This window comes from Rhinichthys klamathensis, unplaced genomic scaffold (genome assembly GCF_029890125.1).
Source record: "Rhinichthys klamathensis goyatoka isolate OS25496 unplaced genomic scaffold, OSU_Roscu_1.1 h1tg000362l_1, whole genome shotgun sequence".
In the NCBI taxonomy this organism is placed as follows: Eukaryota; Metazoa; Chordata; class Actinopteri; order Cypriniformes; family Leuciscidae; genus Rhinichthys; species Rhinichthys klamathensis.
This window is the reverse complement of record NW_026606871.1, coordinates 193,687-213,177: the sequence shown is the minus strand read 5'-3', so window position 1 is coordinate 213,177 and position 19,491 is coordinate 193,687. Positions and strand designations below refer to the sequence as shown.

General features: G+C 37.9%; 1 protein-coding gene across 12 annotated transcripts in view; it reads left to right on the top strand.

Moving 5' to 3' along the window:
* The window catches only part of neo1a (neogenin 1a), a 224,080-nt gene that overhangs the window by 142,672 nt on the left and 61,917 nt on the right, over positions 1-19,491 (top strand). For all 12 annotated transcript variants that reach the window (XM_056233182.1, XM_056233176.1, XM_056233175.1 and 9 more), the window contains exons 5-7: positions 9,446-9,582; positions 16,800-16,954; positions 17,098-17,218. In XM_056233182.1, coding sequence (XP_056089157.1) covers positions 9,446-9,582; positions 16,800-16,954; positions 17,098-17,218 — 413 coding nt within the window. The remainder of the gene's footprint in view (positions 1-9,445; positions 9,583-16,799; positions 16,955-17,097; positions 17,219-19,491) is intronic.

Here is a 19,491-nt window from a genome sequence, read left to right as displayed (position 1 = left end):
AAAAACACACTCTCCAACTCATTGTAAAGATGAAGCTCTTCATATTGATTTTAGGCACTGTTTACACCTATTATTAGTTTTAAGATGCATTTTGGTCGATTGGATCATAAGTAGACGAGGGAGACACATTCCCGTGTCTCTTTTGTCCACTTGTGTCCTGATTTCTTTGAGGAGAGAATCTATGTGTGGGTAAATGTAGGGTTTTTTTCAGATCTTTTGATCTAATGGACAAAATAAGCTCACTCAATTTACATGAACGCGACCAGAGACGACGGAAAAACACACAGAGAGCATCAGCTTTAGTTTCTGCTCTGACAGACGCAAGACCAGACGAACGCTGTGAGTGTGTGTTAGAGATCAGGAATGGTGAGAGGACATTGTGTTTGGTATGTTTTTCCTCTTTAAACCAAACTTGGGTCTTCAGCCGACAGTTTAAATCCCGTCTGGCTCGAGCGCTTCCCATAATGTTCACGCATTAGTAGTGATGTAGTACTCGACGAGACCGGTCTCGAGACCGATTTCTGCTTTCTCGGACTCGTCTCGGACTTGTTCCTTCAAAGACTCGGTCTCGACTCGGACTCGATCCTTCAAAGACTCGGTCTCGACTCGGACTCGATCCTTCAAAGACTCGGTCTTGACTCGGACTCGGCATAGGCGGTCTCGTCCCCATCACTAGTTAAGACTGCTCCTCTAAACAATTCCCAATCTAGCTTAGTCTGTAGGCCTAACTGTTGATTATTAACTGGGCTGATATTAAATCATGAATATCAAAACTGACATGTCGAGACAAAATCTCGACTCAGACTTGCTTCCTCAAAGACTCGGTCTTGACTCGGACTCGACTGTATTTGAAAACCAACGGACTCGGTCTCGACTCGGACTCGACCCTTCAAAGACTCGGTCTTGACTCGGACTCGGCATAGGCGGTCTCGTCCCCATCACTACGCATTAGATCAGTAGACGAAGAGAAGACGGTCTTTTGTGGCGGTTTGAACACATTCGACCATATGAGCGTTTACACTACGAAAGCGATCCGGTCGAATGCGATTTCCACGAAGAGGTCGAAATTGGACAAGCTCAAAACTCTTTAGACAAAACGTTTACACCTGTATTTACAGTCGTCCATTTATGATCCGATCGACTACAACGCTTCTTAATACCAGATGTAAACGGGGCCATACACTAATTTTTCCGTTCGAGGCTCAGTCCAATAAAAGAGCGGCATATGTTAAACTGGACAAAGATAGAACATAATATTCAGGTTTAGAAAATAATATGACATTACATCATATGTGTTCTTGCTGTGAAATATTTGTTCTTCTTTGAATGCCACATTCACACAGCAGAAGAATACGGTTGACAGTCCTGTACTCGAGTCCTTAATATGGAAGCGTTCACACACAGTTTGTTCATTTACGGGAGTGACACTACATTCTACAACCGAACTCACACACATATTTCTTATCACTTATTTCACACACGGAAACCCTTTGCTATGTGAACGCAACCGGACTGGACAACTAGTCGTCTGTCACGTAATACAGTGTGAGAGAGACTAACGCGTGTCTACCGTGTGTTGTGGGTTTTCATGTGTGGTTTCGGAAACTTACAGTGACTGAGATATGAGCTGTGTGTGTCTGAAGGGAAAGTGTGCATTAAAAACAGGTCATTCCTGCTTAGGCTGTTAAAAAGCTTGACCAAGATGGTCTGCTAGGTTAATCTTGGCTGGTTGTCCAGCTGATCAGCCATCTAAACCAACTACCCTGCTGTAAAACAACTGAAGTTGTTAGCTTAGCTGCTCTCCGAGCTGGTCAGACCGGTCTAGTTTGATGGTTTTAGATAGAATTGACTATTTGTTGGGTATTTTGAGAACAGCAGTCGGCCAGGCTGGTAGACCAGGGGCCGGTTTCACAAATATAGATAGGCTTAGATATAGTAGATAGTCAGACTTCAGTTAGACATCTAAATCAGACCGTTGCACAAAGCACTTAAGACTCCGACTATCTTAAGTAGGACTACACTGCAATGCATTCTGGGTAAAATAAGACACTTTTCAAAACAAAAAACATGGCGGATCGAGTAAGCGCATTCAACCGCTTAGTTTACCCCAGCGGAAAATATGTCTTTGTTGGAGGAGTACAACAGTCACAAGGACATTTTACTTGGGAAATTTAGCGGAGAATGCAGTAACAAGATAGCCTGGGAAAACCCAGACAACTTCCGGCAAATTTAGATTTGCTCTGAAAGTTAGTCTGGCAAAGAGCTCATTCAAACCCATTTCCAATCCGTCGAAATCGAGGCACCAATCAGAAACGTTGGGGCGGGCTTTACACGATGACGACAGCGCTGAGATTTTGAAGCAGATTTTGTAGCCTACATTACAAAGATGGATGCCGCCGTCGAACATCACTCGTTCGGATCAGCTATCGCGTCTGTTTTAAGCCATTTGAACGTTTCCTTTTTGTTAAAAACCGAGCAAAGAACAACACTCGGAGATGTTTCTCCGCCGCTCTGCATACGTCATCTCCTTCATCGCTCTGATTGGGTTTAGGTCTATCCGCGACGTCCGTTGGTGACGCCCCTCTGGAAATGATTTGTCTATGACGCTTTGCCAGACCATAACTCAGTTACAACTGAGAATGGTCTGGTTTTAACCAGGCTAGTAACAAGAAGAAAAATGTTTAATTTGGAAAAAGATTGCTACGACAGCGTTAATCCGACCGTTGAGCGGAGCGTTAAAGACGTACAGAAAAGATACAAAAACATGGTACAAGATGCCAAAAAAGAAATATTTAAGAGGAAATATCCAAAAACGGGAGGAGGAGGACCCCAAAAGAAACTTAAAGACACCGATGAAATGGTGATGAATATATATGGTAAGGGCCATTTTTGTTTGTAATGTAACTGATTATTACGGCTGGTTGCCAAGGTAAAAGAGTCTTAGACCTGAGTTAGCCTGGAGGTAAGGTGTCTAATTTTTTTGGTCTAAATTAAGTCCGTCTTTCTTTTTGTGAAACAGTAACTTGGATTAGACTAGTCTATGAGCAAATATTAGACTTGTCTAACACTATAGACCGGTCTAAAATAGCTTTGTGAAACCGGCCCCAGATCAAGGATCAATCCATTCATTAACAAATATCATTGTTTTTACATTTATAATATTGTATTATATCTGATCTTACATTGCTTTGTAATACAGAAGGGAAAATGATGTGATATTTTTAAAAACGTATTGAGTCATGAGGTCTTTTGAGGCAAGGGTCTTTTCAGTAATTTATTATTACAATTTTTTTTTTTATTGTTGTTTCACTTCATATGACTTTGCCTTGGCGGACAAAGGTGTTTTAAATATTAATAAGCATTAATAATTAACCTTTATAAAGATAAACTTAATCTATTTGTTTGTATCATTGAAGGTGCCACACAACCATGAATAAATGATAAATAATCTTTTTAGGCTGAAGAGGAAGTTTTTCAGAATACATTGAAGTCAAGATCAAGATAGTTTATTTATGACTCATGATATGTTTGTTCAGACTCATTTTTTTTCTTCCATGAAATAAGGATAAAATTTGAAGGCATGCTAATAAATAAGGTTTTCTTTTCAAGAATTTAATAAAAAAAAACTTCATTATTCAATTCACATTTATTTGTTTAGCCCTTTTCACAATATAGGCCTACACTGTTTCAAAGCAGCTTTACAGAAAATGCATTACAAGAGTCCACATTACAATTTATGGTGATCTGTTATCAGAGATATCTGTCTTAGAAGACTAAGTTATGTAGGCTATTTCAGAAATGTACATATCCAAAATCACATTTAGCTAAAAATGTATTAATTTAAACAATGTAATAATTTAAGGCAGAAACAATGAGCTAATTGAAGTAATAAATACTTGTTTGTTAACTAATGATTATGAAATTTATATAATATCAAGTTTTTGCCGTTTTTGACTTTATGAGGGTGGAAACCATCTGGTTTTAACTGGATTTTCCAGTAGGATAACACAGGACTCTTGCTGGTGGCATCAGAGGGAATAGTGTCACTCCCTCATTCAAGGCTTGGCACAGCTTTAGTATCTGCTCTGTTTGGAGTCACAGTCATAGAGCTGAACAGTTAAGGATGGAAACCATGCCAGAACCTTCTGAGCTGTTGACAAGGCAGGCTTTCATCTCGCTCGCTTGTATCTCATGACGGCATCAATCACAGGCTGGCTGCTCTGGGGCAGGTTGGGTCAACGCCACCGGTAGTTTGGTGTTGGGTTTCTGTTGACGGATGCCAGCAGTTTGGCCTCAGAGCAGCGCACTGGATATGTAGCGCTAGCCGTTAGCCTGTTAGCTGTTAAACTGCAGTCGTTGAACGCATTAGTTCTGGGTTATTTGAGGCGACTCCACGCTAGAACCAAAGCATTACTGCTCCCTCAACACGCCTGATGCACCGACGGTCCTGAATGAAGGAAATGTGTCCAACTTACACAAGTCGAGGAATTTTAAGGATCACTGTTCAGGGGAGGAGACGGCTCACTTGTTAAAAAATTAATATTATCTGTATAGGGTGCAGATTTGGACTTGAAACCCTTGATATTTTAACAAATGGTAAGTGAAGGAGAGGAGATGCCTAAACTTTAGAAAGTATTATTCACCGACCTCAGGTGTGTGTGTGTGTGCTTGCGTGTGTTTGTTTACAAAAAAATGGGTATGTCTGAATACCACTGGTTAGTGTGATTTTGTTATTTTCTAGCAATACATACAATTAAAAAGTATTTTTTAGTAAGAAAATAAAATAAAAATGCGCCTAAATAGGGATTTCTTTAGCTATTTAGGTGAAATTTTTTAATTTTGCAGTTAATTTGTTGTAATTTACAATAGATTTGGTAACAGGGCTGAATGGTTGATGCCATCGCCACTACATTTTGTGTTAAATCAATAAAATAGATTAGAAAATCAATAAAATAGAATAGTCTGTTACCATGGTTATTGTAAGAAACCCTGTTTGCCATTTTTTAATATATTTTTTTATTTTATTTAAATATTAAATATTTTATATCGTCTTATTTGTCTTGTCTGATCCAGCTCCAAGTATAACTGAGTCTATCAGATTTAATCAAGTGAAATCAAATGCTGACAAATGCAAAACACTACAAAGGACCTTTTCGGTAAAACCAAGTCACCAAGCCTGTGTCTCCCTTATATTAGCTTTAGAGACACATGCAAAAATCATATTTACTTATATTAACAAAAATAAGCCATTTTTAGTTCATCAATAGGGCAAAAGAAAATAATTTTATCAATTTTTACACAAATGATGGTGTGCATTCATGAAGCACAGCCATTCAACCCTGTCACCAAGGTTATTGTAACCCTGTTAGCCTTTTTTTTTTTTTGTAATATAGTTATTTTTTTCTTTATTTAATGTTTATTACTAAAAAGCGCACATGATTTTAACTTGTATTCAATTGTATTGTGATGTGTATTCAGACAACTTTTGGCAACAAGGTAATTTATAGTTTACAATAAATTTGGTAATAGGGCTGAATGGTTGATGCCGTCAAATCAATAAAATAGATTATGATTATTTACTTGTATTAAGATAAGAATTTTGGTCTTATATCGTCTTATTTTGTCCTTTTTGTTTTTAGCCATTGAAAATACTACTTGTCTTGTCTAATTTATTCATCTGATCCAGTTCCAAGGAGTCTAAGTGAGTCTTTCAGATGAAATCAAGTAAAATAACATGTTGACAAATGCAAAAGGATCTTGCAAAAGGATCAAATGCAAGCCTGTGTCTCGCTCACATTACAGTTTCGAAGGCCGTTGACTATAGATACACATGCGGAGATCATAAGACACTTGCAGCTGAGAGGCACTGATGTGTGGAGCTTCAGCATTCACACTCTTGAAGGAGCGTACGAGTAATAACGTCACAGTCCATGAAAGGAAAACATGAAGAATGAAGCGTGTCTTCTGTGGAAAAGCTCCTCATTGGGTCTACGTGTTTCACTGCGTGTTCTTTAGCCCAAACGGACAAAGACCCCCTTCATGAGACCTGCTGGTTTTCCCTTGGGTTGAGGTGTGTGTTATGCTTGAGGTAGGGTGGAGTTTCATTGAGCTCAAGACTTTTGAGTTTCTCTCTCTTCTGCAAGTCCTGCGGTCTGGCGTGTGTTTTGGACAGTTAGCCGTATGAGAACTGTTGCGTTTGTTGAACCACGCTCTAAATTTATAGATATTTTGGTACTTACATTGGTTTAGGAATGACTTGCTCTTCTTTAGATGTTCATTTATTATATATTTTGTCTAATTGTATGAGGCCTTTATTGTACTCTCATCTCTGTTGATTTAACTGTTTAAATCCGTTCCTTAGAATTCCACTGATTTTTTTTTTGTTTTTGTTTTTTAAATCCCAAAAATGTAAGTAAAATAATACAAGCAGAGTTTAAGTTTGAATGCAACACATGGATCTGGTTACTTCACAGCTGAGACAGACAGAGAAATAAAAATAGTCAGTGTGAGAATGCTGGTATTAATGTGCTGGTGTTTAATGCCAGTCGATGTCTGACAGATGAGGTTGAGTGCAGATTTTCTTGGTTTTCTTGTGTTTTCTGGGCCAGAGAGCAGTCGGCTCCTCTTCCTCTTACTGTGGCCGCTCTCTTCTTTTCTCTAAACTATTGATGCCTTGCACAGCATCACAGCATGTTCCCTGTGTCGGAAATTCACTCAACTCCACAACTGAATGATGATTAGTTTGTCAGTAGGGCAAAAAAATCATTGCAGAAATCATTTTATCAATTTTTACCCATGGTGTGCATTCATCAAGCACAGCCATTTAAACATCCAGGATATTGTAAGAAACCCTGTTACCCATTTTTAATGAATTGTAATATATTTGTAAAATATTTTTTTTCTTAGTTTAATGTTATTACTAGAAAGCACACATGGTTTTAAATTGTATTCACCCATGTATTTTGTATTCAGGCAGTTTTTGGTAACAGGGATGAAAAAGTGTGTATATATTCAGACATGTATTTTGTATTCAGACAACTTCTGGTAACAGGGATGAAAAAATAGTAAATACCGTTAGTAAAAATGGTAAATACCGTTTGTGTTCAGACAACTTTTAGTAACAGGGATGAAAAATAGTAAATAAATTCAGATTTGTCATACATTCATACCACTATTGGTAACAGGGATGAAAAATAGTAAATAAATAAATTCAGAAATGCCTTTTGTATTCAGACAACTATGGTATCAGGTAGGGCTGGGCGGTATGACGGTATATATCGTTACCGCGGTATAGAAAATGTCAACCGTAACAGATTTTTTTATTCCGTGTATACCGCGAAATGCAAATAAGTGGGCGTGGTTAACTCGCGTGCAATGTGCGACTGAAACACTGAGAATTGTAAAAAGAAACACGGAGAAAGCAGATCAAGAGGATCCACAAAGGAATTACATTTTCTAAAGGGTTGTTGTTGTTAACGTGATATTTTCGGGGGGAAAGGCGCAGCAGTCACTAGAGCAGCAGTGCAGCACCCAGGCTAGATTAGTGCATGCACGCTCGCAACGGGGAAAGCTGGACAACAACAGTTATCAATATCGTAACGAATAGAAATAACCTTAAATAATGTATAGTTATCTGCATCTTTCCGTCTCTTATGTATAGTTTTTAAACACGCAAACAGCTTGCCGCCCGTGGTAATGAACAACCTGCTTGTTAAAGGGAATGTATAATCCTGTAGCCTATCTGAGGCAAAATTACTAAATATGCATCGCGAGTTATATATTTCTAACTCCAAACAATTGGCCACCGAACCAGCTGATAAAATCTTTCTTTTGATTCGATACGTGATTACAATTTGACACTCGAGATTAACCGATCGCATTTTACTGATGCAGAAGACGCGCGCGTGCACGCACTGAGGGAGCGCGGTGTTCACCGGGCGGGCTATGGTCAAATAATGACGCAGTTACAGGTGCGTATAATTTAAACTAGGCTACTTTGCCAACACTAACAGTAGCTGCTGTTCGGTTTTCAAACTGCTGCTCTCCTTCTAGTCACTTCTGAACTTCTATTGATTAAAGCGCAGGGTGACGGGTTGCCAGATATCACAAAAAGAGCTAAACAAGCCGCTTAAAAACGCAGTGTAGCCTAAGCAGACATGGCAAAAATGTACCGGGGAACACATTTAAACAAGTAGTATTACTATCCTACAAAATTAAAAGGAAGTAACTAATTTATCATGAATAGAATAGTTCAATATAAAATATTCAGATATTATAAACTGATTGATGAAGTAAAGCATAACATGAGATTGAAAAATGATTCAGAAACACTTTATTTAAAGTTTAATTGCACCTATGAGTTGTATTTAATATCAATCAGTTGGGGGCAGTTCATCTAAAAGTTGATGAGTGTGTTTTGTTTATATTTAGCTATCTAAATAATTTACCAAATAAATAATTTACCAAATAAATAATTTACCAAATAAGAGAAAAAGAAAACAATGTGAAGTACTTTTCATTTCTAAAGTATTTGGGTTTATTTAATATACAAAGCCCTTTTTGTCGATTTTTCGAGAATAACTACATATATAAATATCTACATCGTGAAATATATCGTTACCGTGAAATAAAATGAGTCATACCGTGAAATAGAATTTTGGTCATACCGCCCACCCCTAGTATCAGGGATGACATTTTTTTGTAAATATATTCAGAAATATCTTTTGTATTCAAACAACTTTTGGTTACGGGGATGAAAAATATTAAAGAAAATTCAGAAATGTTTTGTATTCAGACAACATCTGGTAACAGGGATGAAAATAGTAAATAAATATATTCGGGCATGCCTTTTGTATTCAGACAACTATTGGTAACAGGGTTGAAAACCTGTCAATAAATAAAGTAATTCAATGAATTCAGACAGACTATTGGTAAAGGGGATGATAAATAGATAGATAGATAGATAGATAGATAGATAGATAGATAGATAGATAGATAGATAGATAGATACACACACACACACTTTGGCCTTCTAAGGTGTACTAACAATATTTTTGTGAAGATAAAGCTCATCCTATCACTACCTTGTTAGACAAGAGTCCCTTTGATCCAAAGCAACATGCAGTGTAATTATTAGCTGGACGATCCTCCGGAAGCGTCCTGGGGTTAAGGGTCTTGCTCAAGGGCTCAATGCTGACCTCCGCTTCATTGTTTTCCCCCTGGTTCAAAGCAGAGACCTTCTGATAACAAAGCCTGACCTTTAACCGCTAAACCACACAATTGTGATGCTGCCTTTTCTCTTAGCACGCTCCCTTTGCAAGATATATTCCATTTTGTTGCATGTGAGAAAGCACATTTATACTGCAGTTATTGAATCAGTGTTGGGCTAAGTATACATTTAACTGTCTGAAGGGAGAGAATTGACAGCGTGTTTTCTTCTTCACAGCACGGGCCGCTTCGAGGTGCTCGGCGGAGGCAGTCTGCAGATCTTCAATCTCACCGAGGAAGACGCCGGTGTGTACAACTGTCTGGCAGACAACGTCAACGGATCCATCGAGGCCCAGGCTGAGCTCACGCTGAGAGGTAAGCTTAAACCTCACTTATAAAGAACTCAAATATATAAAAAAGAACTAAATGAATCACTTTTTTACCTCAAAAATTACCCATCACTGAGCTTACTTAAAGGAGAACTCCGGTCAATTTTAACATTGAGCTCATTTTTTTGTACATTTGGAGTGCTGTCAGTACAGACAAAAACGACAAAAATCGGTGTTGCCTACACCGTGTTATCCTCTTTTTAAAATTCGCACCCTGTTGACTTCAATGGGGCAAGTTCTAAACCTGATTTTAGCCTCTTAACAACCTTAATGTGTCATTACAAGTGCACAGCCATGTGAGTGGTGTTATTAAGAGTGACCACGGTGAATCTGACTGCAGTAGATGTGCAAGATATTAATAAAAATGATGTTAATTCAGCCAGCTCACATAGTTCGAGTTCGCGCGGGCGATCATTGGTAACTAATGATCGCGCGCGCGAACTCGACAATCGACTACTGTGGACTTCGAACGAAAACAGGAAGTAAATACAGGTATGTGAGCTGGCTAAATTAACATAATTTTTATTCATATCTTGCACATCTACTGCAGTCAGATTCACCGTGGTCACTCTTAATAACACCACTCACATGGCTGTGCACTTGTAATGTCACATTAAGGTTGTTAAGAGGCTAAAATCAGGTTTAGAACTTGCCCCATTGAAGTCAACAGGGTACGAATTTAAAAAAGAGGATAACACGGTGTAGGCAACACCGATTTTTGTCGTTTTTGTCTGTACTGACAGCACTCCAAATTTACAAAAAAATGAGCTCAATGTTAAAATTGACCGGAGTTCTCCTTCAAAGGGTTAGTTCACCCAAAAATGAAAATGATGTCATTAATGACTCGCCCTTTAAGATATTTTAGATTTAGTCCGAGAGCTTTCTGTCCCTCCATTGTAAATGTATGTACGGTATACTGTCCTTGTCCAGAAAGGAAATAAAGACATCATCAAAGTAGTCCATGTGACATCAGTGGGTTAGTTAGAATGTTTTGAAGCATCGAAAATACATTTTGGTCCAAAAATATCAAAAACTACGACTTTATTCAGCATTGTATTGTCTTCCGGTTCTGTTGTGGATCCGCGTTCAGTGCCGCCGCTGACGTGTGTCTAAAATATATCTAAAATATCTTAATCTGTGTTCTGAAGATGAACGGAGGTCTTACGGGCTTGAGACGACATGAGGGAGAGTCATTAATGACATCATTTTCATTTTTGGGTGAACTAACCCTTTAAGCTGGACTGTGACGCTATTTTCTTCTGGAAACAAATGTTGTTGCATTATTTTCCTGTTATCACTGTAAAGCTGCTTTGAAACAATCTGTATTGTAAAAAGCGCTATATAAATAAAAGTGACTTGATCGTCATGTCACACTGTAAGCTCTTTCCTCTAGTGCTGTACAGAGGAAGTGTTGCATTTTCTTCTGTAAATCGATTGCACGGTCTGATCACACTTCAGACATGTTTGCAGAAACACATGTATGATTCTCTGTAATAGCACTTCTATTAAAGTGCATGATATTTGATTGTGTGATGATGAAAGGGACTGTTCAGACAGGTGTAAAATTACAAATCGAATAGAATCTGGACTGTAGATTTCATGCAGATATGTGGTGTGTAATGAGCTTTAGCCATCTGTCTGTCTGCTGAGAATTGATCCTACACTGTGACGAGATGAAAAGAGGAAAGATACCGGGAGGGAAGCCGGCCCCTACTTTCAGGCCCTTACTTTGGCCTTTGTGGGTGGGAGAGGTTTTTTGTTGGAGCGATAGTATAGTAAATCCAACGGCTCACAGAAGAGGTGCAATGCCAAACTCAAAGCGAGCTCCTCCCAGGATCCAAGCGAGTGTCAAGCACTCTCTCGGTTCTTCTTTTCACGTGGGCGGTTTGCTGATCATTGTGTGTTGTTGCAATGCATTTTTGGTGTGAATGATATGACAAAAATTGGGAAGAAATTTGGTTCTGCTTCAGTGTCCTAATTAGGAATCTAGTTCAGGATTTCAATGGATGATCCCTTGTGAAAAAGAAGTGTGCTTAATTGTGCACTTTAAGAATGTGCATATTAAAAAAAAAAATGTTAAAACGGTACTTGCAGATAATACAATATTAATTAAATAAAAGGCCACTTAAGTGTTCTTAAAGAGAGTACACTTTCATGACGGTCTCTTGAGTAGAGTAATTAAGTTTTACTTTAAAATACATTTTAAGTCCATCAAGTCCATGTTAGTGATCAAATTAAGACGTGAAATAAGTTTAGAGCTAATCAAGGATCTAGTTTTTATTTTAGTTTCAGCTGTTTTGCTCCACTTGGATTTACAAATCAGGGATTAAAAATATAACCTGTGATTAAAACCTTCATCTAAGTATTTTTTTTCCGCCATGATGGATTCGTTATTCTTCGTTATTGTGTAAAAAAAAAAAAAAAAAAATTAACCTCCTCACTTGTAAATTTAAAGTTAATCCCAAACTGAGATTATGGAACAGCTGGATTAAAGTTAATCTATCCTAAATGTAAATTAAAACCAGGATCAAAATGATGATTTAAATGTAAGTTTTTTTTAAGTTTAAAGTTTTGCGCAACAGTCCAATTATTATAAAAATCTTGATTTAATGATCTTTTGTTGTGCTTTAAAGAAGTACACTTACTTTGATGTGTTGACTGACACTCAAAAGCACATTTAAAGTACTTGATTATAATTTGAGTATTCTTTGATAATACACTTAGTTGATATATATTTTAACTTCATTATTACAAAAATGTAATTGAAAATATATATATTTTAGTTTACCATAAATGTTTGTTGGTACATTCAACAATGTACTTTAACCGTATTTTAAAGACAACAGAATTTAAGGATGTACTTAAGTCCTACTTAACATGTCAAGTTCAACTAATTGCAGTTCATTTAAATTTACTACATTTTCATTTAATTTAAATTAACATGTATCGGAAAACATTAAAGCAAAAATACATGTATAGCCACAAGACACGATGCATGTAGACATGAGTTATAATTGCTGAATAAACGGTGTAATATTTATAGATCTAAATCTTTCAATCTTTCAACTTCAGTGACACGTCAAGCCAGTAAACTTGATAAGTTTTGCATAATAGTAACCAGAAAGGTATCATGTTCCCTCACAGGAATTACTTCGGAAACACACAACCAGACGTTAGTTTGCCTAGAACAGTAGTTTTTGCTGAATAATTCATGCTTTAACACAAGCATGAGATTCACACTTCTGCTTGCAATCCCTCTGGAATCCTGGTCTTGTTTACTCCCATTGCAAGTTATTGTAACTGTGTGTGTTTGTCTTAACAAATCATAAATATTTTCTGTGGTAATCAGCATAATTCTATTGATAGGGCAGTCATTGAATCCCGAATATTCTTGTGTTCCTCTTTCAAATGTGAAATAAAACGCTCATGTCTTGTTTGCTCATATTTTAAATGTCAAGCATGCGTAACTAGTCAACATGCAGATTGATCCGGGAACCTCTGCTCTCTATGTGTTTGTTATACTGTAGGTGAAATGCCCAGAATCTTATTAAACTTTGATGACTGTCTTTTCTGTGATACACAGAACATAAGCGAGTATAGGCTGCTGTTATTTCTCAGCCTACTCTGAAATTCAGGGTAGATGATTGGAAACAGGAGTGTGTGTTGAGCTTTGACATTGTCTGTAATACAGCGGGAAACCTGAGACATGCTCATGAATGCAAGTGAGGCAGTGATAAGAGCTGTGTGGTCATTTGAGATGGTTTTATCATCACTATAATCTCCATGTAGAACGTATAGGGAACGTAACCGGTCTGTGACCATGAAACAAATGCTCTGGCTTTATCTTTAGCTTTTCTTTTGTTGTCTCAGCACACTTTCCTCGCAATTATTTCTTAAAGTCAACATCAAATCACAATTATTTACTTTCTTAATACATGCTCCTAGTTGGGATGCACGAAATATCGGCCACCATATCGGTATCGACCGATATATGTTTATTTTTAACGTTATCGTTATCGGCCCGATAAGAAAATTAGGCCGTTACATTAAAGCCGATAAGTAATGTATTATTTTCTTCAGCTGAGACACTTCAGATGCGCACTGTTCGCCATGATGGTTTATGAATTGCTTTAAATATGATTGGAATCACTTCAGGAAAATACAATAAAGTGCAAACATGCAAGTCTGTCATATAGGATACATAACTTTATCATAATTGTGTGATCGGGACATTTTGTTTTTGAAATCAGGCACTCAAAAATTATATATAAAAATTTGGATTTCGATTTATCGGCCATTATATCGGTTATCGGCTTTCAAATATAAAGAATTATCGGTTATCGTATCGGCCAAAATTTTCATATCGGTGCATCCCTCCTAGTGTTATTGTGCATGAATCACTAGTACACATTATTTCAAAAGAATATCTTCATTAATCAACCTGCTATTTCTCTGAAATGACTTGGATTGGCATAACCTAAGATACGTGAAAGTGTAAAATAATGTTAATCAAATAAAAGCTTTTTAAACATGGTTTTAGGACACATTTGTAAAATCTTGACAATAGTTAATGCAGAAAATGTATTCTGGTGAACGTTAATGCAACGTGAACAGTCCTCCACAACCAACTGCAAAAGAGCGATCAGGTCTGACTCCATTTTGGTTGAAAATGCTCACTTTTCACAATTCCTGATAGCAAAATCATGTCTTGCTGTATCGTTTTTCACACTAGTACATCAGCTTAAGGAAGTCAAATAGGTTTTGAATTCTGTTTCGTGTTGACTTTAATATGAAAACTGGCTTAGGGTGGTTCTGTTGTTGTTCAGTAATAATGCAAATGTTTGTACAATCACACATCTGTATATTTGTAACATTTGTACAGTGCTTCCCTGTGTATGTGCTCCTGGGCTTGAGATATACTGAGGGATTGAAACATGAACCATCTGTCCCGTGCGGAGCTGGCTTGAGCAGGAACCCAGCAGTGTGTGACAAGTGTTTTTCAGCAGGTTGTGTGTGCAGACCTCAGCAAACTGCAGGAGCACAAACTCTCAGCCATTCATCACATTACCTTACTTATCTTACACATGCTAGATCCAGATATTTTACATCCAAAAATCTGCATTCTAGCTCAGCTTAGCTTTATGTAGCCATTCTAGCTTTGGATGGTGATTTTGAGAATGGATACTGACAATCACAAAAATATTTATTTTCATGAAAATTCATAATCTTTATTTGCTATTTTTCCCCTTTGCTCATTGTGGACCCCCCCGTTCGCTTACATTCAATGCTGTATTATTATAAACATTTTTCGTGGTCTGTTTTACTGATATACGGTATTTATGCGATCAAGAATAACAAAAACAACAAAAGGATGGGGACATATTGGCAATATGTGTCAGGACATAATGAAAATTCATCTGGTCCTCGGCAGGTCTTAAAATGAGGTAAATACAACCTCCGATGAACAATAACACATGACCTAGCTATTACACTGTGTCATTATTTATTTAACAAAAGCTAGGCCAAAATGGAAAAGCCATGCGTGACAAGTTAAGTACACCCCTACGTCTTCCATAAAAATTAAGAGGGTAAGTACCAGTCAGGCGCTGCTAATCAAATGTCTTTGATAAATTGATCATCAGCAAGTGTGATCAGCTCTAAATAAGCAGAAGTTTGGGCAGTTTGCTGGTCTAGAGCATTCAGGTGTGTGTTAAAACTCAATGCCAAGGAGGAAAGACATCGGCAATGATCTTAGAGAAGCAATTGTTGCCGCCATCAATCTGAGAAGGGTTATACGGCCATTTGCAAACAATTTGAATCGCATTGTTCTACAGTGAGGAAGATTATTCAAAAGTGGAAAACATTCAAGACAGTTGCCAATCTTCCCAGAAGTGGACATCCCAGCAAATTCACCCCAAGGTCAGACCGTGCAATGCTCGGAGAAATCGCAAAAACACAGAACTACAATTCAGACTCTACAGGCCTAATGTTTAATGTTAAAGTTCATAAAAAAGTACAATTAGAAAAAGAACGGACAAGTATGGCGTGTTTGGAAGGGTTGCCAAGAGAAAGCTTCTTCTCTCTAAACAGAACAAACTCTGAACAAACCTCAAGACTTTCTGGAGCAATGTCCTTTGGACAGACAAACCAAAGTAGAGATGTTTGACCATAATGCACAGCGCCAAGTTAGGTGAAAACTAAACACAGCATATCAGCACAAACACCGGACACAAACTCTCCAGGACCTGGGCACCTTCAGTCATCATTGGGTCGACCATGAACTCCTCTGTATACCAAAGTATTCTAGAGTTAAATGTGAGGCCATCTGTCCGACAGCTACAGCTTGGCCGAAATTGGGTCATGCAACAGGACACTGATCCCAAGCATACACCAGCATATCTACAACAGAATGGCTGACAAAGAACATACTCAAGTTGTTGCAATGGCCCAGTCATATTCCAGACCTGAACCCAAATGAAATGTTGAAGAGAACTGTGCATAAACCGATGCTCACAAACCTCAAAGATTGGGCCAGAACGATGCGAGAGACTGATACTGTCATACAGAAAACGATTTCTTTAACTTATTGCTGCTAAAACTGTCTCTACAAGCAAGTGAATCATAGGGTGTATTTAGTTTGTCACCCATGGCTTTTCCATTTTGGCTTTTTTTGTTGAATAAATAATGACACAGTTTAATATGTCATTTGTTGTTTAAAATGACTGTGTTAAAAAAAAGAAAAAAGATATATATACACACACACATGCATTTTGTGCGATTTAAGGGTATGAATCATGCATATATGTGTAATGTTTTGTGTGATGGGATGTGATGTAATGCATGTGATGTGTAATGTGAAATGCTTGCCTTGTGGTTGTGTGGTAGCGAATCAGGCACAACACAGAGCAACCATCCAATTACATCCTAGCAGACAGACCTGAATCATTCTGCTGCACACTACCTTGTTATTGAGATGATCTATGTCATGTTTATCTTCTCCAACATCAAATAACCTCATTTACTAATGGCAAGCCTTTGGAGGTTTTGCGTTCTCCTCTGGCTACACATTTAGCCACATCCTGGTGTTTAGGGATAGGATATTTAGAGGTTGAGAAGAGTCAAAACTAAGCAAATTGTGTTGTTTTCCGAAGTTATTAATAGTACTAAACTGTAATTTCGATTTTTCTTTGCTTCTCTTCTCAGCTTCCCCACAGTTCCTGAAGAAACCTGCTAACGTATATGCTCATGAAGCCACAGATGTAATCTTCGAGTGTGAGGTCACCGGCTCACCGGCTCCCACCATCAAATGGGTGAAGAACGGAGATGCCGTCATTCCCAGCGACTATTTCAAGATCATTGTAAGTTGCCAGCTAGCTTTACTTGAGTAAGGAACTGCTGTTGACCTTTTGTCATGAACATTTGCGATACAGAACAGTGAGTACATATGGACATTTCTTCTAGGTGACACTTGACAGCAATGTTCTTGTTTGCCTCTTTATAGAAGGAGCAGAACTTGCAGGTGCTGGGACTGGTCAAGTCAGATGAAGGTTTCTATCAGTGTTTAGCTGAGAATGACGCTGGTAATGTGCAGTCGAGTGCTCAGCTCATCATACTGGATCAAGGTACGTCTAAGATTGAATATTTTTTAAATATTCCCTTTGTAAACCCTATTGGAAAATCCAGCTAAAACCAGCTTAAGGTGGAATCACCTGGTTCTTCCTGCAGGGAAGTTCTTATATTAGTTTTAGTGCACTCTCATTACAAAAAGTGTTCATAACGTCTCATTATAGTCTTGGTATAGTGGTAAGGGTGCTCCGATCAGGGTTTTTGGGGACGATTATGATCACTGGACGCAGTATTGGCCGATACCGATCACCGAAATAAATAATATATGATAAATAGAAGGCTTGAAATAGACCCACTGGGGTTATTGGGCTATTCTTAACAACAATGTATTTTAAAGGGGTCATATAATGCCATTTTTGTACAAGCTAGTATGATTCTTTAGGGTCTAAATTAAAAGTTTGTAATATACTTTAATTAAAAATTCTCATTAGTATTGTAAGAAAACACTTATTTTACCTGGTCAAAAACAGCTCTGTTTTCAGCACGCCGTTTCAGTGCATATGACTTTAAATGATAATGAGCTTTGCTGACTCCGCCTCTCTGTTCTGTGCGTACACCGTTTGTAACACAATAACCATAACGCGTTGTTCAGTATAAAAGTGGGATTATGAATTATATTGAGAACGCCATACATAGAAAACATGCCGTAATGTACCCTAAGTGTAAACCTTAGACGCATTAATTGTGAAGCGTGCAGCTAGCGATTTGCAAAGATTAATATAAATATAATATTAATATAAAGTTTAATAAAACGTTACACTCACTTCACTTGTTCTAGAGGTTCAGCAGGAACACGAATATCTGGTACCGATCGTTTTTTCATGAGCAGCTTCTTAGCAAAACCAGCTTTATACTGATCCTCGTTTATAAAGCAGTCTGGTGTGAAATGATTCGCGCAAACATGAGAGCATTGACGTTGCTCGTGGGGAATATTCCCTTCGAAAACAAACTCAGCCACTGCGTCTACAGCGGTTCGGATTTAGGAACATTAAAATGACTGTGTTCGTTATTACACCCAAGAACAGAACACCACAATCGCTTAGACGCCATTCTGCTCATAGACAGTGCTCCAGCATATCAACAATGAGCGCGCCGGTCCGCGCAGACTATGATTGACAGCTCTCACGAGCGAGGGCGGGTCTGTGTTGAAACGATGCTGTCAATCAACAATCGTGGGAGGGGCTTCCGAGCGTGTGACGTCACAAAATCGAACGGCTCAATTTGAGGCAGGGGAAAACATATAAGGAGATTAAAACAAAAACACTGGATGGATTTTTATCATTATATGATGGTTGTGTACAGGCACTGCCAACACACATTTCAGTACAATCAACTTGTAAAAGTGCATGTACCATTATATGAACCCTTTAAGTATAAAAAGTTAAGAGATGAGAAAGTATGAATTAACAACTCTTTGTCATTTATTTATCCGCAAGCAACATGTGCAATATATAGAGGTGATTAGGAACATCTTATAGCTTAACAAATATAGCATTCCTGTAAAATAAAAAACAGAACAGTCTTTATCTACAGAAACAAAACAACTGCATAGTCTTCACTTTATAAATTAAATATAGATTCATCAATCTACTAAAGAGCAGTGAGTGATTTCTCTTTATCTAATGTTGTTTGATTAACATTATGTCAGCAGGAATATTAGGCTGCTGTCACTTTAAGGGCGAATGCACGGATCCAATATACTGATACACATACAACTTATTTCCCAGCAGTTTATGTTCACTTAAGACATAATCAATGGTGTTTAAGCGAATACTCACAAAACCGGGCATTCTGACATATTTCTGTGTGTATTTAACCGTTTAGGCGCCAAAGTTCACGTTGCTTGTCCTTGTTCCACTCTGTCTCGGCACGCACGCACAGAAAGCCGCTTGGGTATTACTTTTGTGGCAGTTTTAATAGCTCTTTTTATTATCGAGCACAGCAGTTTAGCAACAGTAGACTGCATTTTACGACAATCACTAATTTGGATGTTAAATTTGGGCTTTTAGGGAGGAATGATAGCACACTGCTGTGAAGGAAAGAAATGCACTAAAATCGCACAGCTCTAGTTTGTTGCTGTCGTTGCGATGTCCCCGCTCTCCACAAAGATCTTGCAGAATTATTGTGCTTTTCAGACACCTGGTAGAACTGCCAGACCGGTGAACATACAGTACTGAAGCAATTTTAGCTGCGCATAGAAAAAATTGTCTCGCGAGTTTTGCGTCATCTCATCTTTATAGGGACCACTGATTAAACTATATAAAGCTAT